Source organism: Protomyctophum bolini (genome assembly GCF_963924005.1).
Source record: "Protomyctophum bolini genome assembly, chromosome: 16".
Classification (NCBI taxonomy): Eukaryota; Metazoa; Chordata; class Actinopteri; order Myctophiformes; family Myctophidae; genus Protomyctophum; species Protomyctophum bolini.
Window position 1 is genome coordinate 11,403,630 of NC_137877.1, and position 24,938 is coordinate 11,428,567.

Genomic DNA, 24,938 nt, shown 5'->3' on the forward strand with positions numbered 1-24,938 from the left:
AGATTTAGGGTGGATGTTTACCGCGATCCCTTGCTCTTGAAATATACCTTGTTTTATGTTGTTAAGTATACAGTAGAGTACATGAATGGACCCCTACAATGACTGGTCAGTTATGATGATGTAACCTTTTCTCTCTCTCAAATGAAAATAATCTCTCCTCACTATTTGCAACATCCCGTGTGAGGTGGAATGGTTCATCTGACGGATGGATACTTCTATGATGAATCTTTACATAGCGATACAGTGCAGTGCTGTGACAATTACTCAAGTTAGAATGGCATACGTAGTAGAAACTTATACATTGTTGTCTTACTGAGGTGGTTGAAAAGAGTCTGGATCAAAAGACTTGGTAGTTTTGTCTTACTTGCACTCTTCAGATCAGGATCTCGACTGTCTATGGCCATCCTCAGCACTGGTGGACATCTCAACTTGGTTGGCTGGCGTGATCACATTATGTTCTTGTAGCGGGCTCTCTGCAGAGGAATAATGAGAGGAAGAAAAGATAACTCAGAGAGATGACCAGCATAAATGGTGAACTACAATGAAATCATCAGTATAACTAAATTAATTACTATTCTGGTAATCTTTATGTAAACACATTTTCATACCAATACATCACTTTCATACCAATACAACAAGTTATATACATAACATAAAATAAAATAAATACATACTGGTAGATAAGTAGAGCAACTAACTTAACATTATATTACTCATGTTGGCTATTCAACATAATATCTGGTCTCAAGCCCAATTTTGCACCAGTGATTCCCATAAGAGATTTGTGGTATTAATTCAAAATTAAATCAGGACATTTCACAAAGTTTCAAGGAAATAGCTATAGCCAATCTACAAACTCACAGCCTATTGCAATGCAATTGGCTTGCAATGCAATGTTGTGAGCTTGAGGATTGGCCATTTTGGAATAGCCAAAGTATAACATAGTGGTCTAAGATTCTTTGCTATTTTACCTCCTGTACCCCGGCCCAGGCCCCAACCATTATGCCCTACTATAGTCTACTTGCCAGCCCATAGAGCCCCATTGTGAACCCGGACATGTTGAGTACACCAAGGTTTTATGTTAGAAATGTTGAGTATGGGTCCCCAGCATGGAGAAACTGCCGGATGCTAACTTGCATATGTTGAGCAATTTTCATAATTGGCATAATATATAGAAGGCAAAAAGAAATGTCATCATGCTTTATGTAGCACTTGCCCAAATGTGCTGATGGCTATGGCCGTTCTTAGCCCAAGGTGTGTATTGTGTGCAAACCTAAGTTGGAATGGATTCAGCATCATGAAAACCCTTAATATTTCCCTTATAGGTCGTTAATGGTATGGTCACATATTATGCCAATTATGAAAATTGCTCAACATATGCAATACATTAGCATCTGTCAGTTTCTACATGCTGGGGAGTGGGACCCATACTCAACATTTCAACAGCCTACAACTTTGGTGTACTCAATATGCCTGGGTTCACATTCTGGCAAGTGGACTAATAATATATCAAAATAGATTATCTACACCAACCGCCCTAAACAAGTCACTATGCGACCGTTGTAAGCGTGTCAATAGGTTATTTTCAATATTTGAACTTATAATTATGCCCTATATTGAAAATAGCCGAACTACAATTAAGGTCACATGTGTCTCAACGCCAGGGGTGACATGACAGTTGTAAATTAATAATGGGCCTGCCGCCCTGCCCTGATATTGTTGGGCAACTGCACCCGAAGATAGTTAAAGCCTGTGTTTTTACCAAATGGAAGGCTTATATTAAAAATACTCAATATCCAAAATACTCAAAAAAGCCATTTCCACCGTCTTCAAAGCAACCACACCAAAACACGGTACAAAATAGCCCCTCCGACGCGGTTCCATGTGTTATGGGACAAATATAAGTATGCAAACAAATAGCAAATTACCTAAATAAAGTTTCCCCAGTGAAATAAAAAACGGAGTTCTTTGCCATTTAATAAACAGTTAAACACTCACCTAAAAAAAACGCTGAATAAACTTCTGAAAGTGGGAGTCCATCAGTACAAGACGTGACGCAGTTTTATTATTTCCCCTTCTGGAAAGTTCAAAACTCGCGCTCAAAAACGAACAGATCTACAAGCTCACTCTGCGTTGCGACGCGTCGAGTTGTTAGCTTGTAGATCTTAACATGAAACCGTGACGTAGTGTCAACCAATAACAAACAAAGAGGCAGTTTACGTCTTGCTTGAATCACTACAGTTTTCTGAGACACACATAATATAGGCCTAATATAATTGAAGGTCGCAATTATATTCCAATATCCAATAGGATTCCTATAGGATTTCAAAATCCTGTAGGATCCTATTGGACATTTCGAAGATCCTATAGGACTTTTTGACTAGGGGTATCGATGAGTGCTCAAATCGCGAGATTATGTCTTGTTGCTGCTGCCATATAGTTCAGTAGGTGGAGTACACACCAATAAAATACATTGGATCATCAACATAACTCCTGAGTCCTGACAAGTGAGTCAGTGACAACTCGCCAGACAATCTGCCAAGAATATCCTTCACAGAAGACGAACGAGCTGGTGTTCTGCTTCTGACAATATCAGTCCAGTTTCTTCAAGTGTCAACTGTCAAGACTATCACCTGGTTGCAAGCCTGTTATTGGATCATTCATGGAGCCTAATTGCAATGAACCAAGATATCGGAATAACGACGAGAGAACCTCCGGTAGAAATAGAAATATAGATGACCATTCCAACGGAAAGGTTAATGATACTGCAAATGCTGCTGCAGCATCAACGGCTCAAGAAACTTCTCAAACGTGAGTTGGGTGTGAATGTGTCGTGTGTATTACTATAAACAAATGTTTAGATAACGTATTCAAGAGCGTGATTGTTAAATACATGTAATACGTATGAAGGTGTTATACTGTAGCCATATGGTTCATATGGCGGAACTGCAACCTGTTTTAAGCACTTGACATAAACTTCAGATTTCGCCCCACATGGCCACGGGTGTCACAATTCTTCTCGGGTGGGCACACGTGTCTGCCGTAGTGTTCAATAAATAGCATTTTAATCCGATCGATGGCCATTTTCTCATATTTACAAATAATGTATCAGAGTGCAATACATCACCCAACCGATAGCGTAGTTGAAAGCATATAGCGGAAAAACATCAGAGAAAATGACCACCAATCGGAATAAAAAGCTTTTTTATTTAACAATATAGATGACACGGGTGCTTATACCCACCCGAGCAGACTTGTAACATCGGTGGCCCTGGGGTGAGCACTTACATTTCAAATATAAACTTTTATGTAGACGTTATAACGTTGTAAATAGAGAAAGTGCGTAAAACAGGGTGCATTTCATGTTTCAGCTGCATCGGTTTCGTTTCTCGAGAAACGAGAGTGAAAGTAGACGAGACATGTATACGGTATGTGCGTTACGCAAGTAGTCTACGCATGCGTAGCTACTTTGTATGGCCCCTGAGAACACTGGGCACCAGTTTCTTTAATATTTGATTTATAATATATATATATATATATATATATATATATATATATATATATATATATATATATATATATATATATATATATATATATAATAATTATTATTATAATTGTATTTATTTTCAAAGGTTTACAAAATTTGTCAAAATCATTCGAAAATAGATGATCTACAAGCTCACATTATGTTAGGAGAAGACCAGGCAAGGATTGGCTTGATTGAAGAGATTGCTGATTGGTTCTTGAGTGCAGCAGGCACATATCAATCAAGCAGATATTAGGTGGGAGAGGAGAGCAGATTTTGTATTCAATATAGGCTATATTTTCTGTTTGTGAAGGCTTATTAAATTAGGCTGTTTATTTTTAACTACCTCAGGCCCAATGGAGTCACAATGATCGCACCCAATGTATCTCGTTGGAACCACATGAAAACAAGTAAGCACAGACTTATTTAAATAACTCTTCCTCTTCTTGTCAGCTGTTATTCTAATCTAAAGTGTCCCTTACTTTACTTTAACTTCACTTCACTTCACTTGCCATGGCTATTCTTCCTGGGGTCTGTCATACCCAAAACACATACACAACAACATACTACAGTACAGATACAACAAACAGAGAATAGTTCACATACAAAGGTTAAGGAACAGGTACATGATCTAGGAAAATATCTTTTACAATATTGTACATTTCATGATAAAGGAGAAAAGGTTTACCCATACATCCTGCAATTTTACAACAAATCATGCATTGATGCATGATTTGTTTTAATCATCAACCTACCGATAAATGATTATTATTATATAATTATGGTTAAACACAAATCAGTGAAGTTCATGAAATATTGGAAGATACTGTTTTACCAACATCTTTGAATCTTTCTTTTGTAATTGCTTGAATAATACAACCAATAAATTGCTCTTTAATATATCTGTACATATCCGTTTTCTGTATAAACATAGACACATTCCCTAATGAAGGTGTTGTCTGTTATGTAAGTTGTTTGAGCGGTCTCTTCCCTCATGTTTGTCCAGCTTTTATTACACCTGGCTGAGAGTGATAGTTCATCTCAGAGACAATGAGGCCAAAGTGACCTGAACTCATGTATATTTAATAGCATTTCTCTTTCAAATACATGAGTTGTGTGAATTAAATGGAAATTTTCATTGTTCCAGATGCTCAGAAAGAGGAAGATGATTGGATGAGATTGAGGGAGGCCAAAAGACCCACCTCTATATACGAACCCCCTGAGATGACAGGTAATTGACTACATTTACAATCTGACATTCACACTGTTGTAGCATATAGTAAATCACATCATGAGTTAAATGAACTTCAATATACAGTATATATATTATTTCTTTCTGTGTACCTTCTTTGTCTCTATATATTTATTGTGTGTGTGTGTGTGTGTGTGTGTGTGTGTGTGTGTGTGTGTGTGTGTGTGTGCGCGTGCGTGCATGCGTGCGTGCATGCCTCTGTGTTATGACACGTTTATCTAAGGTGGTCGTGCATCACTGGAAGAGGCTAGGCAGAAGCAGTTTGTAGAGTCACGCCAGTCTAAAGTGCAGAAGAAGGTATCACCATTTATGTTTTCTAAATTAAATAAGCAACATATAAATAATTAAATAAATAAACAAACATAAATTATCAGAGCAGAAACTTAGCCTAAATTGAAGGGATCTGGGTATTATATATATATATAGGGGAGCTGGCTGAAAAAGGTTCAGAACCACTGATGCAGAATCTATTTTGTGTGAGGTTTTGTTGTTTTTGTCAATTGAAGCTGAAAAAGGAGGACCTGGACAGAAGGACGAGACAAGAGGAGAAGGACAAGCAAGACAAGATGAAAGCCATGCAGAGAGAGAAGGTGAGTAAACCTAGCTAATATGCTTGTATGTTTTCACAGCTGTTGAGAAGAAAACCTAAAAACGCCAGAATTAACCACAAAATTAGCCTCATCATTCAGCACTGCCTTTTTTTCTTTTTGTCAAGTTGGAGTTCCCTGGTGGTGTTGTAGTACTGAAATCGAACTGTAGATGTCAGTGCAGACAAGTAGCCACCTGAGCTGATCTGTGTGAAGGTGGTCTTGTGCTCAGTGCTCTCTCCTACAGCCATTGCTTAAGCCATGAGAGCTACAGTACCTGATTAATGATCTCAGGGGTTTCCAACCACCATACAGACAGCTGCCCACTTTGCTTTAAGACATGTTTCTACTCTGCATCTAGCTCTGCGCTCTGCGTCTGCCTAGTAGTGGTAAAATGGAGTGGAGTATAGGGAGGGTGATTAATACTGAAGACCAAGGTGGTTAACCCTCAGACCTTTCTCTCTGTTGCAACATGACCTTTCAGAATCCGTAGGAATGTCCCAGTAATCCAGCAATTAAACAGATCCGTATGTAATAGCCTGTTCTCTGTCAGTGTTAGATGCTAGACGTGATCTAACAGTCTGGCCAAGACATACCTCTGGGGCTTGAATCCATCCTGACCCACTTTGGTTTGGGGAAAGCCGAAGATGCAGGGCTAGCTTAACATTTTGGTGGAAAGCTATTGAGTGTTCAAACCACCATAACTGAGTACTAGTCCACAGTGAATCTCTGATCCAGGACTTTACTCTGTTTGTCTTATGTGGCCCAGCCAGTCTTTAAGATGGATAAACTCAGACATGCTCTCAATTGCACAGGTGTGAGTGTTCCCAGGATGGCCCAAATTTATAACCACTGAATTCTACAGCCATGATAGCTATACCGCATGTCAAACTCCTTCATGGGCAATACGTGTATTATCTGCACGCATTATGCAGATATGAGATATGAGAGGCATTCTAATGAGTGTCAATATCTCTCTATATCTGACAACGGAAACCGAAGTATCTCTCCACCTTCTGTAACCCTGCCTATCTGTAATCTCGCAACAGCCACCAAAAACGTAACATTGAACAGCATCGGTTGGCTACTGGGTGAAAGTTAAAAGTGAGCTTGTTTTAATTGAATTGGTCATGACTATCAATAAATGCACCAAGTCTCTGTGTGTGTGTGTGTGTGTGTGTGTGTGTGTGTGTGTGTGTGTGTGTGTGTGTGTAATCCACGTAACTCGGGAACCGTTCATGTGAAATTCGACACACGCGATCCACACCACCACAGGGGTGCACGTGCCCCGTGTCGAGTTGGCCACGTGCCCATGTCCATATATGGAGCTGGCCTGTTCTGACATCACAGCACTCCATATTTGGGCATGCCTGACACATAAGTCCATAAACTGGCCTGTTCTGACATCTGTTCTGACATCACAGCACTCCATATTTGGGCATGCACTCCCGGGCTCTGGACAGGGCCCCTGCCCAGGGTCCATATATGGAGCTGGCCTGTTCTGACATCACAGCACTCCATATTTGGACATGCCTGACACATGACTCCATAAACTGACCTGTTCTAACCTCTGACATCTAGACAGGGCCCCTGCCCAGGGTCCATAATATGAAGCTGGCGGTAATAACCGCCATACCGACGGTATAAGGGGAGGACGATTACCGCGGTAACAAAAATCCCATACCGCCCCACCCTAGCATCCAGTCCAGCCTACTCCAACTTGCATCGTTCCAAGTAGGCCAGTGCCCAACGGGCACCGCTGTAGAGGCTCCAACAGGCACCGCTCTAGTTAACCTAAATGTGATGAGCAGTCTGCACATAAAATACCCCAAATGTGCCCAATGAACACTTTATCCCACTTCCAAACAAGGATCAGTATATGCACTAAAAAGGGAAAAGCAATCAAAGAACAAATTTTCTTTGCGGAATAAACTTGTTTTTTTTTTCAATGTTTTTTCTTTTTGCGGCTTTCGCCTTTATTTTATATATTTATAGAGAGACAGACAGTAGGCTGACGGGAAATGGGGGAGAGAGATGCAGTAAAGGCCGTCGGGATCAGGAGTCAAGTCCGCGGCACACTGCCAGACTAGGGCTGGACCGCTGAGCCAAGGCCCAGGCCTTTGCGGAATAAACGTATAACTAAAATAAAAGCTAGCTTGTATCATCATTGTCTTGACATCCAAATATTGAACTGTTGTATAATGTCAGTAATAATACACCCAAGGTTTTGCTCTACCATGATATATTGACACTGGTGGGACGCAGCACACTAGTGCCAATAGCTCACAGAATAGCACTCCCTCTCATCTAGTATTGATTTAAGCAATATTACACGAGAGGGTGTGGTTTAACGTGATTATTGCCACGACAGTGATGCGGTCAGGAACGAGACGAAGTAGAGTTCCGCAAGCATCACTGAAGTGGTAATAATCACGTTAAACCACACCCTCAAGTGTAATATTGCAATTCTACAACAGTTACCCTTAAAAGTAAGAAAATCGCTGATGTAGTCACTACGACCATAAATGTCCCAAGAAACTAGCTAGCCTAGCCACCGAGTTTGCTAGCGCTCTGGGAAAACAGAGCAGCTGAATTCTTTGTTTTGATAAGGTGGTGAATGGTGCTGGTTTGATCCACGGCTAGAAGCCGTTTCAACCAATCAGATTGCTTCCTCGAAACGACCTGTTGTAGAATTAAGTATTTGGCACTGGGTGGTCCAATCATGCATTCATCGTTTAAATACATTGGATCAGTGTTGCGTTCCAACAGTGTTGCATTCTAATTCAACTGCATGCCCAGAAGGTACTACACTGGCTAGATTATCTATCTATGTGATGAATTGAAGTGCCGTAGCACAATGGCCCTGATGTAATTAGTGGTGACTGTTGTATTTTAGGCAGAGCGTCTGGAGCAGAGGAAGCGTCAGGAGGAGGCGAGGAGACGCAACGATCTCAAAGAGGATCAGCTCAGGTCAGTGGTGGATCAGGTTCACGTTGCTTTCACCACTGTCACCGCTCAGCATTGTGTTGTGTTGTGCCTTTGTCCTGTTCAGTAGAGAGGATGACAGTAACAGGCCCGGGTGTCGGATGACTCCAGCTACTGCCCTTGCCCTTTTATGAAAGCGCAACATTCAATATTTGATTCAAGCACTGACCTATTCTTCAGAAGTTAAGAAGAGTGTGCGTTTTGTGTCGGCAGCCCCGCTTTAAGGATGAACGAAGCCACCGCCCTCCCCAGGGCATATCATTGACTAAACATCAAAGAGTAAATGTGGGCAGGTGACATTGGGTTCAGATCTGACTGCCCGTAATTACTTTGTCATTGTAGGATTCCTTAGAAGCCCGTTATTGCAGTGACTTCAATTTAGTAGAACATCTTGACGTGGGGGAATCCGGGATAGTTTGGAATGTCTGCAATGTTTTCATGCCAAATCGGTTCAGACCACTTTTCGTCAATTTACCCCAAGAGGCAAGCTGACACGGTATTCAGACACCGGACACTTTCAGAAGAGACAAATAACAACGGTGGGACGACAAGCCAAAGTGTTAACTTCAGGGAACAATGCCGATATTTAGAGCTGCGGGTGAGGGGATAGGATAGATTGAGGAGTAGAGGATGGTTGAGGATCAGAGTGAGAGTGAATGGGACAATTGTGTCAGAGCAGGACAGACAAACTTCGGCGACCCAACACTGTCTGACTCCCTGGCCTGTGCAGTGTCTGCGGAGTAAACTAATACCATTTCATACCTCAGCACACACAGTGTGTGTGTATGTGTGTGTGTGTGTGTGTGTGTGTGTGTGTGTGTGTGTGTGTGTGTGCATGCGTGAGTCAGCCGGAGAGAGACTATAATGTGTGTTCATTGCAGGTCGACGGAGAATTTTCTACAGAAGCTCGAGCGGAAAGGCCCAGCTCCAGTGGCATCAAGCAGTGCCACACGTGCGTCATCCTGGGTAAGCCAGCAGCCACAAAATGCACAGTGTGCACATACAGTACTGTACACGTGTGTGTGTGTGTGTGTGTGTGTGTGTGTGTGTGTGTGTGTGTGTGTGTGTGTGTGTGTGTGTGTGTGTGTGTGTGTGTGTGTGTGCGCGCGCGCACTGCAGCGCACACAGGCTTTCACTTGTTTATACACAGAGTATGCACGCATGCATGCATGCGGGTGGAAGGCATCCATGTCCACATGCCTTTGTGCACGCAGACCTTGAGGGTCCCAGGGTTCAGCAGCACTGTGGGGTCAAAGACTGAACGGCTGTGGTGATTCACACCAATGCATCCATCTATTGAACCCTGTTTTCTGAGTAAACACTTTGGTCTGGGGCTTTCGGGGAGCGGGCGGACGAGCAGGGTTTTATGAAGCAGCCCCCAGAAGAAGGGGAACGAGCCAGGGCCGGCGAGAGGCCGGATCCCCCTGCAATTATCTGCTGGTCAGGCCCCGGGCACCCAGCAGTACGCCAGCCTCAGAGCCAGAGGACATGTATAAAACACGCAGCGGAATGGGTCACTTCTGCTCCCTGCCCCTGTGCCTCCTGCTTGTCTCGGCTGTCTTCACTCAGTCTGTCTATTTCACTCTTTTGTTTACTCTGTTGAGCCTTCTCCTGTGTCCCCGTTTTTCTCTTAGGTCTCTCCTTCTCCCCCTCCGTCTGTCTGTCTTTCCCTTCATGGTTTTCCAGTGAGGGAATGAGGAAGGAAGGCGAGGAGAGTTCACAGGGATTTCTCAGAGTTCACGCTGAGTGGCGGGGACAGACAGACAGACGGACGGATATACAGACGGACGGACGGAGAGACAGACAGACGGACAGACAGAGGCAGAGAAACATGCGTACAACAAGCCTGCTACTAGACACTAGACAGAATTCAGACATAATGGTGTGGAATAACCTGCTCTAGTAAAAGTACCTGGAGAACAGCCAAAGCTCCTAGCCGTCCAATCAGACAAAGGGATACAGGAAGACCCGCCAGTGAAAGGGGGCAACCTTGTCCTGCCCTTGTACGTCATGCAGCAATTTCTCGTCAACGCCCTCTAACGGGAACGTACACCTCCACCCACAACCCCCTACTGTCAGCGTGGGTAGCGTTCCTTTTCATCAACCTGACTCATCAAGCTAAAGGTTATTTAAAACAAACACTGTACATCTTGAAAGGTGAAGAGGTTATTCTTAGAACATTGGAGCTATTCTTATAGCTCTGAAAACAGCATGCTTATTACAGAGTGTTGACAGCTTCTGTCAAGGAGTCAGAGGTCATGCTAATAGCATTGTCTGCGCTCCCTCCATTTGAGTAAAGAGAGAGAGAGAGAGACATGAGGTAAAGTCCTGAGGATATTGTGTGATACTGTACTCTCTAACTGTATTATGTGGTGACTCATAACATTGTTAAATTCGCACACACAGCTCCCTTGGTGGACAGGGGAAATGTTTTCTTGTGCGGCTTTTTTGTTGTGCAAGTCCCTTTTTTTCCTCAAAGTCCTCAGCCAAGTCACTAGCCAGGAGAGGCAGGCAGCACCAACGTAGAGAGAAAAGTGAAGAGAGATTCCTCGAAGCTATAGTGCAAAAGGAGAACCCACAGAATAGAAACAGTTCAATCACAGTAATGGAGTTTGTTGTGCAGACAAACAGACTTAACAGACAGACTTAACTGATGCAAGCAGATGGTAGCCTACTAGGTGCAACCCACCGACACACACTACCCTTCCTCCTCTCCACTCATATCCTCTCCTCTCCCTTTACCTTTATCTCCCTGCCTACATTTCCTTCTTCTTTGTCCCAAAAAAAAAGGAACAACAGGGGCGTCCGGCTGGCACATGGGCCTTCCCGCCAACCATGGAGACATGGGGTTTGATTCCTCTGCTGTGTCTTTGGCTTGACTGGGTGGGAAGTCAGCAGCTTGGCCGAGTGCCTGTTCAGCGGGGAGAAAAACTGTGAGGATATGTTACACTCTCCTGGTGAATCTCCTCACTGTCAGGTGGAAACAAACAGCTGGAGACTCCATGTGTATGAGAGTTGAGAGGAGCCTCGTGGTTGCTTACGGAAACAATTGAGGTTGAGAGAGACAAACACAATAGAAACAACTCAAACTGGGGAGAAAAAAGAAAAGGGTTGGGGAGAAATAAATGGGAAAAAATGCAACAAAAAAAAAACATTGTCTAAAAAACTATGTATTGTTAATGTTTTTACACAATGCCAATGGGTTGTCTATGAGCCGGGTGAGTGACAGTGGGAGGGATTCTGTTATGGGAAATTGTTAAATTCATCACTCAATTTATTGTTTTAATTGTATTAGGTGGAGACAGAATATGAACCTTGATTAGTTCAAGAAGCCACTTCCAGTCTCCTCTTTATTATTTTCTCTCTTTTCTCCCCTCTTTTCTTTTCTCTCTGCGCTCTTCCTCTGCTTTCTTTCTCCTGTTCCAATCTCTCCTCTCCTGTCCTGTCCTCTCTCATATCCTCTCCTCTTATCTCCTGTCCTCGTCTCGCCTCACTTCACCTCTCCTCTCTGTTCCATTGTTTTTACCTTATCTGACCCTTCTTCTCTTTGTCTTACTGAAAAGGTGGCTCAAGGTTAAAGTTCTTGCCAAACGACCAATTTCTTTGTGGCGCCCCGGGTTGGTTGGGCACTCACCATGTCAGCCTTCTGATTGGTCCCTGACTGACTAACCAGCAGGCTCTTTCTGCCTTGTTCCGCCCTGGTTCCCGCCTTGTTTATGTTGAATTTGCTAAAACATCATCTTTGGAAACAACTAAAAACAAACACGATATGCCCAGTCACCATGCAGTACCTGTGATGTTCCTTTTGACTGACACCGAGCTTAAAATAAGAATTGAATGCACAGAATAGCAATACGAAACAACTGAAAAACATGTTATTTCAATGGTAGTGGACGGAGGATTTTTGTCCAACCACGAAACGGCAACCAATGCGTGCGAAATAGGGGCACAACCACGGGCGGGACTCGACAAAGGGTGAATTGGCCATGTTCATGAATGGGAAGCTCTAAGTACAGTATGTTGCTGCACTAGCGACTCTCGCAGATTGGTCAGGGTATCTGTTCTGCAGGGAGCAGAACTGGGAGGGATTGCATGTTCTTCCACACATGAAACTTCTCAGTGTCAGGTAAAGAAATGGCTCCATTTTCGTCACCGCTAAACCCCTTATCCCTAAACTTCTTTGCCTTTTTCTTTTTTTTACTATTTTGCAAAACATTTTTTAATAGTTAAAATGGCCAGTCTACAAGTTCACAACGTGTCAATGTAGATTGGCTATAGTTTGAACTATTCAAAAGAAAATAAAAATAGTAAAAAAAAAAAGGCAAAGAAGTTTAGGGATAAGGGGTTTAGCGGTGACGAAAATGGAGCCCCATGTGTATTGGAAATTACTTGTCTACACCCTCCCACTCCTCACCTACAAATCCCTGAGTCCATGCCCTAGCTATAGCCCCACAGTATCTGACTACACCCCTGAGAGGAACCTGAGGTCTCCTCACCATATGATCCATCACCCTCTGCGATAGAGCCTTCCTTCTATGTGGCAAGGTCACGTGCACGCATCAGCCTGGGTGACGGCAGACTGCTGGGCGAGGGAGGGGGTGGAATTAATTCTGTACTGGCCATATATGGAGCGTGTCTTGAGGGTACAGGGTTTGATGTCAGATCAACATTTGGAATGTCAGAACAGGTCAGATCCATATATGGAGATCTAAGGGTGGCAGCGGGGACAGTGTCTTCAGTGTACAGGGTTTGATGAGGTCTGGCCATATATGGAGCATGTATTGAGTGTACAGGGTTTGATGTGGTCAGATCAACATTATGCAATGTCAGAACAGGTCAGCTCCATATATGGAGATCTAAAGGTCGCAGCGGTTAGAGTGTCTTGAGGGTTGAGCGGTTACAGGGTTTGATGAGGTCAGATCAACATATGGAATGAATTCTGTATTGATCATATATGGAGCGTGTCACGTGACGGACGGACTGACTGACAGGTGTGACTGACAGGTTTTTCAGGTTTTCATAGTAAACTGCGAACTACAGTCGCAATTACAATTACCATTACCAGGGGGGGAAAAGAAAAGAAAAAATCAATTAAAACTTTTTGAACATCTTTTACAAAGCAGTTCCAATTTGTCATAGTTCAAGAAGCAATGCTTAAACTTTAGTCTCTCCTCTCCTCTCCTCTCCTCTCCTCTCCTCTCCTCTCCTCTCCTCTCCTCTCCTCTCCTCTCCTCTCCTCTCCTCTCCTCTCCTCTCCTCTCCTCTCCTCTCCTCTCCTCTCCTCTCCTCTCCTCCCCTCTCCTCTCCTCTCCCCTCCCCTCTCCTCTCCTCCCCTCCCCTCTCCTCTCCTCTGCTGGAGCTGCTCCCAGGGTCCACAGTAACATAGTTCTCCCAGATAGACGTCACTGACGGGGAGATGAAAGCCTCCGGGTGCAGAGCAAAGAGAGACGGGCTCTTGATGTGGTTTTGACTGGGACTCTGGGATCTGTTGTTCTTTCAGGGATGGCTCCATAAAGCAGATTAATCTCTCCCTCACATCCCCTGTGTGCGTGTGTGTGTGTGTGTGTGTGTGTGTGTGTGTGTGTGTGTGTGTGTGTGTGCGCGCGCGCGTGCACGCACATATTATGTGCATGCATATTCGCAAGTGAGTGTGTGTGCGTGCATGTCTGCATCCCAGGTGCCAGTGGGAGCTTGTTTGGTACACTGATGTGAGAATAAGAGCCCACCAAAGCTCTGTGCTTTCGGTTCCTTCCCTGAGAGTGTCGCAGTCCCGCCCCCTCGAGAGAAAAGAGGAAAAGAAACCCCCGTTCATTTTCCTCATAGACTTTTCAGAAAGTATTTATTTAAAGACGTTTACGCCGCGGACAAAGCCAATTGTTGTCGTGACCAAATCATGACAATAAACACAATGTTTTGGGCAAAACAAAGAATTAGAAAGTAGAAAAAAAACGGCAGGTTACAACACTTTTTTTGTTGTTTTTCTTCTTAGTAATTATTTGTTTGGTCCAAAATATTGTTTGTTGTCATGATTTGTCACGACTCGAGTTGGCTTCGTACGATGCTTAAAAGGTATTTAAATGAATACGTTTTGAAATGTCTATGGGGAAAATGCATTGGGAACTATTTCCTTGGCCTGGCGTTGTCATGAAAGGGGGCGGGACTGCGACGCTCTATAGAACTCACTGCTGCAGCTCCTTCCTGGGACAGCAGCACAGAAATGGGGCGGGAAGGGTCTTGTTAGATTCTATTAATGTTATAACCCTGTCTTTCACCCTCGCCCCTGCAGCTCCGAGCACAGGATGAGAGGGAGAGGCAGAGGGAGGAGGAGAATTCTACCCAGCAGCTGAAAAAAGACGAACAGAGAAGGAAGGTGGGAAACGGTGATGTTGAAGTACCCCTATAGCTGTAATATCCTGGGTAACTCTGAGGGGGTACAAATGGAAAGATCCATTTGTTTCCATTTGTACACCAACACCAAAAGGGGTTTCCGGCCCAAAATGGATTAAAGCACAAATAACATGCATGTAAAACTGCTTTTAATCATATTGTCCATGTCCCTAAGTTATTTCTAATGGTTTGAGCCTCAATCACCACTCTGATATAACCTGTCCTTGTCATTTCTTTCTGGACTTTGAAAGCTGTTTTAGCTGCAGTACCACAATGTCCTGAGGTGGTGGGGGTGCTGATATACAGATTATTTCATATTTGAGTCATTATAATACTGACGCTAGATAAACACAGGCTTGTTTCCATTCCATGCCAGCTTCGAAAATCAACAATGGTGGACATTGTAAACATTAAAGCACCCATATGATATGAAAGCCTGATTGTTCAAAATTGGTTTTTTGTGGGGATAGAAAACACATATGGGAGCCCCAAAAACACAAAAGAAATTGAAAAAGTTGAAGGTCCTTTAAGAGTTACAAAAACACAGAGCATATTACTTTGTGGCGTGTGTTATATATACATTCATAGGTTCATGCAGGCACAGGAAAATAAAAAAAATTCCAGTACTCAAGGGCATTGTAAGCTATTGTTCTTTTTTTGCCCCACTAGTGGCGGCAACCTCGTCATCAAGAGACGGTGATGTTGGTCCTTCTCACTTTGGTCCCAAACGATAGATCTTAAAAACAAGTGATTTCCATGGAACGTGTTGTGTACCACTACCTTCATGCTCTGTGGATGATGAACCCTACTGAACGTGTTGTGTACCACTACCTTCATGCTCTGTGGATGATGAACCCTACTGCCTTTTCGCCAGGACTCTATGCCCTTTCACATTTGACACACAAATTAACTCAAAATGTGCTTGCTTGATTGGTCAGTTCAACACTCGATCTCGTCGGATGTAGGCTAAGGCGCTGCACAGACTCTAGACTAGAGGGCACTAGCAGGGCTTTTAGACTTGTTTTATTCCGTGACAGTACACAATACACATGCTTGAGTGTTTGAAGCAAAGTTTGACTTTTTGGGCAAAACTGTGAGCCCTAACTGACCCGAGATCTGTTATTCCCAGAGTGAAGCCTTGGAGCAGAAACAGAACCAGAACTACGAGGAGAGAAGCAGAACCGTACAGCTGGATCACAGAAGGTAGGTATCTGATGTGCGTTTTGACCATCTGCTTTCTCTAGCATTCCACGCTTCTCTTGGTAATCCGTCTCTTTTCTAAGACAAAGGAATAATTAATTACCACTAGAAAAGTCTGGACATAGTTAATAGTGAAGGGACAAAAAAAAGAGAGAACTCGAGTCATTTCAAGCAAAGCAATCAATCATTATACAAAATGGTGTTATCTAAATGATAAATACTGTACAGAAAGAAGAGCTGATGAATTTGAAACGTCACACGTGGTGTTAATAAACACTATGGGAGAATTTGATAGTGTGCAGAACTGCAGACTTTACTTTTTCAAAACAACCAAAAAGGATTTTCAACATCATCTTCACAGAGTGAACTCGGCTTTCCTGAACAAACTAGAAGGCCAGGAGGACAGAGAGAGTGGCACAAGTGGGACGGGAGAACGGAGAGACGTGGGGTGTTCCTCTTTTGAAGATCTCAGCGTCCAGGATGACCCCCCCACTCGTCCAGATGCGTGCCCCCGACAGTGCTCTTGGGACTGGGCCACGGAGGCCGGTAAGCTGCCTCCCCCTACGTCAGTTCTGCTACCCGCGGCTCTCTGGATGCTTGGATACCTCTTGTTCTAGTGTTTCTCACGCCTTTTCTTTCACTCTGGCTCATCCCTGGTTAACCAAATCTGAATCAGACGGTTGGCTTATTGGAAATGCCGGTTGCCCACCTCATCCTTTTTCTCAAGACGCTCTGATTGTCTGTTTAGTCTGTCTTAAATCAAAGGCTCCGTAGCCTTAAAAAGATGTAGGTAGGTGGTTATGTGTGGCACTTGGCATTCATGCTACTTCTTGTATGCGTGTGTGAGTGTACGTGTGTAGGTGTGAGTAAGCAAACATTTTTCCATCTCTTGAAGAGTACATCATTGCTTACTGTCTCCAGGAATGATTGGGGTTAGGATAAACAAAAGTATATCATTCTTGGCTTACATACTGTACACGCACACACTCAAACATGTGCATTTGCAGACAGGACAGAAGACAAGAATGACATCGGGGGAAAGACTGTGTTTTCAACACATACACGCACGCACACATTGCATTGAGTGTCATTAATTAGCTAGCTGTCAGTAAGGGAGGGAGATTTTCTTGAAAGCCTCCAGCCTACGCCAGTCTGACAGACACTCGGCTTTCTGCCAAGCTGACATGCCAAAGTTCCTCCCTTTCATAACTGGCCTGAGTTCATAAAGATTGATACGCATAAGCAGTTGAAACATCACTGGTTAAATGATTTTGAATGACAGAAACGAATGACTCTGTTTCCTGGCAAATGAACTATAGTGTTGGGAACTAGTGTCGTGTTGGTTAGATAGCTACTGCAACATACCCCCCCAGCTACTGTAAACATGGTTAATGTGCTACAGTCACAGTGTTATCACTACCTCGTTGCTCTGTTTATACCCAAAGCAACCTCTGCTACAAAGAGCCCGCTCCCAGCACCTGCTTAAACCCCCCCGGTACAGTACGTCCCAGCTTCTGTCTTGATAGTAACGGCTATAATTCCTACCCTCGTACTCCCATCTGTGGCTAACCATTCCAATGCTGTTCTTTAGCAATTGAGTTAACAACACCAGCAACAGGCACGGCAGCGCATCCTTTGAAAGTCACTCCACCTTCTCTGAGTCCTGGCACAGTGTATAAGGTCCCACGACCTGTACGAATCCCCCCGTGTTGGAACGCCACAGCACCACAGTGTCCAATTCACCAGGCAAGGGCGTCTGTGTTCTCCCAGCACTCTGATTATAGGGCTTTCCGCTCTGTCAATACCTGCCTAAGCTGATCTCCTGCATAGCTGGGTGATGGCGTCTTTCCCTCTGAGACCCTCTCTGTCCCTTAAGGCCCTGTTCTCTGGCTCCCCTCCCCTCTGGAGAGCTGCCATGGGGCTGGGCCCCGTGACAGCAGGAACCACCCAGGCATCCGATTCTCATTTGCGTCTGGCAGAATGTGGCTATAGTGGTAGGGATGGAAGCATGGCACAGTTGGCAGGGCCTGTCTGAGAAAAGACAGGCTGCAGGCTGGCTGACTGGCACGGCCGCTGCGGTGGAGGAACGGCGTTTCCTCATTTCTTCCCTCACACGTGTTTCTCCATCTTTTTTTCTTTCCTTCGATCTCGAGCCTGTCTCTGGCTCAACGGAGCTAGAGGCACGGAACATGGAATGAATGGGCTGACGTGAGTGACTGGTGCTCTTGTGTGAATGACAGCTTGTACATATCCTTAGGCTTAATAAAGTCTAAAAATGTCAGTACAGTATTTGATGTTGCCGTCACGCATGAGAAGTGAATGCTTTTGGCTTGTGGCAATCAACTGAAGATCTCTTCTTCTGCAGCGGTCTCGGGAGTACAATAACGCAGAGCCTATATGAATATTAATCCTTTCTGATGCGTTTTCCAGATCCAGAGCCAGATTTTGAGCGGGCCGTGATGAGACTGGAGAGCACGTTCCCTCACTGCGACCGACGCTTCCTGGAGGACATCCTCATGCAGTCTAATGGAGACTACCAGCAGGCCTACACACTGCTCAGTTAAACTTTGACCTAATTTGAATAATACATCAAAGCCAAGGACCACTTCACCACTTTTCAGGTCCTCACTAATAATCATGAAAAAATGGCGCAATTTATTTCCACTCGGTCTACTCTGTGTCTCATAGGAGGGCTGTGGGCAGTTCAGAAACCGTCCTCCAGTGACATCATCGATGGGGAATACAAGCTAATAGAAACTGCAGGCTTTCTAGTGCTGAAAAGTTGCAATGCGAAAATGGAAGCCATCGTTCTCACGATAATGAAAATGTAAACATTTTTGTAAACAATCTTGTTTAAAAAAGAATCTGCCTAATGATGTTGCGTTACTAAATAAATATAAATTCGGCTTCTGCCTTCACCTTTTTGGTACCACTAGTTACTAGTGGATATTAATGTATGTACGTCTGTATGTACTCTTTTTTTCCTTTTATGGACCGAAATAAAATCTATCTATCTAGGCTGTTGCTTGCGCTAAAGCAAATGTAATTTTTTTGTTTTGTAAAAAAAAAAAAAAAAAAATGTAATTACATTTTTGAAAACTACTTTAGAATATTAGTCTTTTGGAAAATAAATCTGGATTATTGAGATTTTTATTTGTACATTCTGTCCACCTCGCCCTCATCAGAATGAACTCTTTTACACCTGCATTACAGTATGGGGGAGTTTGCGACCGTGCCTCTTTTTTTATAATCTGACATATTATGAGATGTAAACGGGTGGTCAGAGCTTAGACAGTAGACAAGCTGCCTTTTGTATTGGTTACACCTCTTCATGCAATAGCAACAACAGCATTGCGGGCTATTCTGACGCTACGCCAAACCTGCATACTAAACCAACAATTTTAATCTGTTTTCCGATCAATCGCTGGAGTGATTTATCGTTGATGTGAGTCGTGCGGTGTTCAATATCAGTCTGCATTGAGCGTAGTGAGTCACGCTGGGCTTCTGGCCTGACATTAGTTTGAATTGATGTGCATTTCACCAAATTAGCTGTAGGGTCATCATGACTCATAATCTTTAGATCATTTTGTTTGGCTCTTAATTGAATCAGTCTGTGTGAGTGTGTGTGTGTGTGTGTGTGTGTGTGTGTGTGTGTGTGTGTGTGTGCGCGCGCGCGCACATGGGTGGAAGAAAAACTCTAAATATGTGTTGTTTTGTGTTCTTTAGAGGAAGGGATAATCAAAGTAGCATGTGAAGTATCTGTTACATGGTTCTCTAAAGGACATGGACAACAATAGATCCTGGGTCCTCCCAGTTTATTAGACTGACACAGATTAGATGTGTCCTTGTTTTCGTTGCGCGTACGGCATGCTTCTCTTATGTTGTGCTGCTATGACTTTTAGATCACGGCTGGCATATGACGTGCTCAGGGACATTGATGATGATGATCAAGGAGACTTCAATAAAAAACAATCTTGACTATATCTTCCGTTCAAATGTTTGTGTCTTTGTCATGTCCTATACTAGTCAACTGCAACTACCACAGTGTTAAATGTCTCATCGTAAAGAAAGGGAAAATACCTCCCACGTGCAGAGTCAGCAGTCATAAAATATAGACCAGTGATTATAGTAGTTGTTGTTTAGTGGCACGGTGGTATATACGGAGCTCTTGTTAGAACTGTGAATACCACTTTGGTAACATCACTGTAGTGCTGCTGGACAAAAAAAAAGATGGTTATCACCTGGCCACGGCAACAAAGAACAAAGGGTGGGACTCCCCTTTCATTGTGGTATGAAGTCATGCTGGAGGACTTGGACTGGAAATGCCATGCCCATAAACTTTAGAGATTATGAACCACACTCATTTTGCGTGCGTGTGTGCGTGCTGCGTTCATTTTGTGTGTAAGCATACTGTATGTGTGAGTAAACTCCTCATGCTAAATTAACTGTGCAATGTGCATACTGTGTGTGTGTGTGTGTGTGTGTGTCTGTGCCACGGGTGTATTATGTTTGCCTGTCTGTGTGTCTCTGTCTGTACATATGTGAGTGAGCTGGGAGTCTCCACTGTAGTGGGGACAAACCGTTTAATCAATAAAAGGCAGAGGATGCTGATTGAGGGAATGCTGTGGGAAGTTGGGGAACGTATCATCTGTGTCCCTCTGGCTACATGGATCTGTTACACAACGCTTCAAACTGCTTAAAGAAAGCACTACGTCCCCTTGTCTGAGAACAATATTGGGTATTAAAGCGTGTGTGTGCGTGTACGTGTGCATTCCCCAGGCAGAGGGAGTGATTCAGGAAAAGGAAAAAGGTTCGATTATTTGTGATGCTATTTGTCAGTATCCTGGTGTCAGTATCTTGGTCAGTATGGTGTCAGTATCCTGGTGTGAGTATCCTGGTGTCAGTATCCATAGACATAGAAAGGTATAGACACCTCATTCGCCACTGCAATTCATTGGAGCGGCATGTGTTGCACTGAGGGCGGAAGTGAACCGTTATATGGGGCATCCCTGGCGTCCAGTCACGTGACTCACGTCCCTTCCTTTCATTACTTTCCTTGGCACCAACGCGGAAGCTTGCCCTCACTTGAGACCATACGCCCCAGAGCCGATCGAGGCGTCTACCTTTCTGTCTATGTCTGTATCCTGTCAGTATCCTGGTGTCTGTGTCATGGTCTCAGTATCCTGGTTAATACCCTTGTGTCTGAAGGGCAGGGGGTATAGAGGTATCTTTGTGTAGGATTGTGCATTCAGTCTCATGTCATAGTTCTTGTCTAGCTTTCGATGATAACAAGGTCACTCTCTGGCCTGCGCTCTCACACAGAGTGAGTGAGGACACAATGTTGTATTTGTAATGTTATAAAATTGACCCGGTATCTGTAAATTGTACTTTTTGATGTATTTTCCCCGCCTCTGGGCAGGAGTATGGAGGTAATGGAGGAAGGAGGCATGACACTCATGGGTGACAAACCTCGCACCAGAAGTTCAATGAAATACAGGGCAGTGAATGGAGCTGGCTGGACCAGCTCATGAACAAACACGATTCATGAATGATTAAGACCGTCATATAATCGGTTCAGGAATATAAAAGAAGTCATACCACAGGATATTTTCTAATCACTTGCTTTTCGATGTGCACAGTACACAGTACACAGCACGGTAATCATTTCAGGCATCTCTAAACAGTGGCAGGAATCTTTTCTGTCTCGGAGGTATCTCAAGATTTGATTGCCAGACAGGAAACGATGGACAGTCTTGCGATACACGTTCAGAAACTTACTTTGTGCTCTTTAGATAATTACACGATCAAAAAGCAACACACATAATCACACAATAATGTGTGATATGTCTTCTTTCATTTTCCAGAAGCGATTATTTTACAATGGTCTACAATTTAGAAATAGAGTTTGTTCATATTATGCTTGTCTACTCTGCTCCATTTGACTCCAATGTATTCCACCAGGGTTTCGGCAGCAGTTTGCCACCCAGTGTGCACGGCTGGAATTGATTGCAGGGTAGAGAGAGAATAACGTCGGCAACCTTTCCTCATAAGCTTCCTCGAGGTGAAGGAAGGAGGAAGGTAAATATGGATAGGTGAAGGGAGAAGGAGACAGGAGGATGTGGGGAGGTGGAGTGAGGCGGAGGGAGACAGCCTCACGTCCTTCCGTCCCACTCAGGCCGCATTTTCCCAGAGTTTCAAAGCGGGAAAGTCTTTTGCAGCCTGCATAACACCCAAACTACACAAAACAAACACACACGAAAGAAGGACATATTCCACATGTTTGTGTGCATACACAGAGAGACACATGAACACACACGCACACACGCACGCACGCACGCATGCACACACACACACACACACACACACACACACACACACACACACACACACACACACACACACACACACACTCGCCCACATTGCTCCCACAGGAGTGATTGATACTAATCCTTTCCCGTGTGGTCACCAGCATCAGTATACTGTGTTCCTGGGTATTTTTCTTGAACACAGATGACTCAGGAGGCCGTACAGTATACAGGATACAGGCTGTCTTTTACACTCTCATGCTAATACCTTCCACGCAGACCTCTCATTTCCTCCCAATAAATAGCCACCAAGTGTATATACAGTAGGCCTATGTATACATGTGTAAGTGTGATTTTGGTTTGTATGTGTGCACGTAATTGTGTGCGTGTGCGTGTTTGTGTGTGTGTGTGTGTGTGTGTGTGTGTGTGTGTGTGCGAGCGCATGCGTGCGTGTGTGTGTGTGTGTGTGTGTGTGTGTGTGTGTGTGTGTGTGTGTGTGTGTGTGTGTGTGTGTGTGTGTGTGCCTGTGCGCACATGTACTGTACTGTATGTGTGATTGAAAAATGGACTCCAGTGAGATCAAATAGAAATTGAATTTATTTGAATAAACTCAAAGCGATCGGACTTCAGCATTCGTTACTCGCATACATTACTGTGCCGGCCCATATCGCAGCTGCAAAAACCATCACAGCTAGGCAGTTTTTAAGACTTCTTGGGGATGCAATAGTCCTTTTTAGCCTGTTTTAGGATTTAGACTGGAGCTTACTGCATTAAGGGCTTACTGCAACAGTCGCTTTGGGATAACATTCTACTTTGAGTCTAGCCGCTCACTGTACTTCTCCCAAACAATTGTCACCAGTTGAGGTGCGGGACCACCCAGTATTTATTTTTGGGGATGCGCGCCTGCGCGGCCCACGAGACATTACTTAATCATATGACACAGACACAGAGTGACACGCACACACGCACACAAACACGCACGCACGCACACACACACACACACACACACACGCACACACAACACACACAAAACACACATTCCGTCTTTGTGTATCTGTCCATTATATAGGCTATATTTATGTCTTTTACTTTTTCTTTTTAATTATTTCTCTTTCTAACACAAATACACACATACAACATGCGCTCATGCAAAAGCCGAGTCGGGGGATTCCCCGTGGGTGGTTCCCACTCAGAATGAGGTCACATACTGTAGCGTTACACATACCCCAAAACTTGTGCGGAGAAAAATACAATAAAATCTGTCCACTTCAGATACACCCCCACAGTCAAACACACATCCACACATCCATGAAGCGATCTGGAGAATATTAACTGTTGCTCTGAAAAGCATAAAGTATATCGATATGGAGGAAATCATTTCCATTTGTTTTTATAGTCTTGGCTATTAGCAAAAGAGCCATCCAGCTTCAAGTTACCATATGAGCTCATGTGTGACCATTGAATCCCTCTGAACTTTAATTCAATCCAATCCTCACACTCACTCTATCTTCTGCCAAACACTCTCTCTGTTTGAGCAGGGGGAATAGAAGCTAATTTAGGAGTTCAAAGTAACCGTGTCAGTATGGCCCATCTCACTTTGACGATATCAAAGCATTTAAGCATGACATAAAGCTGTAGTTTCTCGTCATGACGTCCTAACATATTGATCAGACATATTTATTTAGGAATAAAATATGTCCCGACATCTTTGAGGGGGCCGCTGTTGGAATCTTCTTAACCTTTGATCCCTAATCATGGCTCCTGTTATAGAATCGTCAGTGGAGGCTGACTCAAAGGTACCTTGGTGTTTGGACAGCTGCTGTGCACACACAAAAAACCTACTTTTGAACACATCTGATGAGATGATTTTGAGACTTTTACTAGACTGGCTTTGATGGGAGCCGGTGTTTGCTGGTAATAATAATAAATTATTTTTTTATGTCAAGACACAATACATACAAATTAGCAAAAAAAAATAGCAATAAAAAACAAAAAAAATGGTAAGGAATTTTTTTACCAGAAAATATGAAAACAAGATAAATCTAAACAAATGCAACAAAAGTTATAAAAATACGTTTTCAGCTCGCTCTTAAAAACATCAAGGGAGGTCGCCCTTTTAAGGTGCAGTGGTAGTGTGTTCCACAACTTTGGGCCATAGACCCAGAAAGCGGCCTCACCGGTGTTCCTATGTTGAGCTTTTGGTAGTTTTAAAAGAAGAGTGGATGAAGACCTGAGTGTTCTATAGTGGGAAAAATGTACATCTGAGGTGAGGCGGTGTTGATGCCTGCATGCACCAGCTGTCAAACTGCACGGCACTGTGGAGGAGTGAGGGGTGTATTTCAGGACACGGGCAGACCTCAGCCTGACCTGGAAAAGTATGCCAGTGACAGAGCCCTAAACATGTAACCGCACAATAATCTGTTTGAACACACACACACACACACACACACACACACACACACACACACACACACACCCACTGACACACACACAAATGCGAGTGAGAATGTAATGTATACATGTTGTGCGTGCACATACACGAAATCGCTCACAATCTTGCACCCATCCGTTGTCTATATGTTTCTATCGTTGCATGCTCTCTCTCTCTCTCTCTCTCTCTCTCTCTCATATGCACTCACACGCACGCACAGGCGTGTGGCACGCACACACACACACACACACACACACACACA

The 24,938-nt window shown here is 43.8% G+C and overlaps 1 protein-coding gene across 1 annotated transcript; it reads left to right on the plus strand.

Annotated features, from left to right (window-relative positions):
- The first annotated feature begins 2,510 nt into the window (after positions 1–2,510).
- epsti1 (epithelial stromal interaction 1) lies at positions 2,511–18,842 on the plus strand. Its single transcript, XM_080786149.1, has 11 exons — positions 2,511–2,811; positions 3,881–3,939; positions 4,677–4,760; positions 5,005–5,078; positions 5,288–5,371; positions 8,265–8,338; positions 9,235–9,319; positions 14,640–14,723; positions 15,870–15,943; positions 16,302–16,486; positions 18,371–18,842. The coding sequence occupies exons 1-11, from the start codon at positions 2,663–2,665 to the stop codon at positions 18,502–18,504; spliced, it is 1,086 nt and encodes a 361-aa protein (XP_080642275.1). The 5' UTR covers positions 2,511–2,662; the 3' UTR covers positions 18,505–18,842.
- The last annotated feature ends 6,096 nt before the right edge of the window (positions 18,843–24,938 follow it).

Coding starts and splice junctions, on each gene's coding strand:
- epsti1 (XM_080786149.1), top strand. CDS start 2,663: ATGGAGCCTAATTGCAATGAACCAAGATATCGGAATAACGACGAGAGA. Junction 8,339..9,234: donor CTCAAAGAGGATCAGCTCAG/GTCAGTGGTGGA, acceptor TGTTCATTGCAG/GTCGACGGAGAATTTTCTAC. Junction 14,724..15,869: donor AAGACGAACAGAGAAGGAAG/GTGGGAAACGGT, acceptor TGTTATTCCCAG/AGTGAAGCCTTGGAGCAGAA.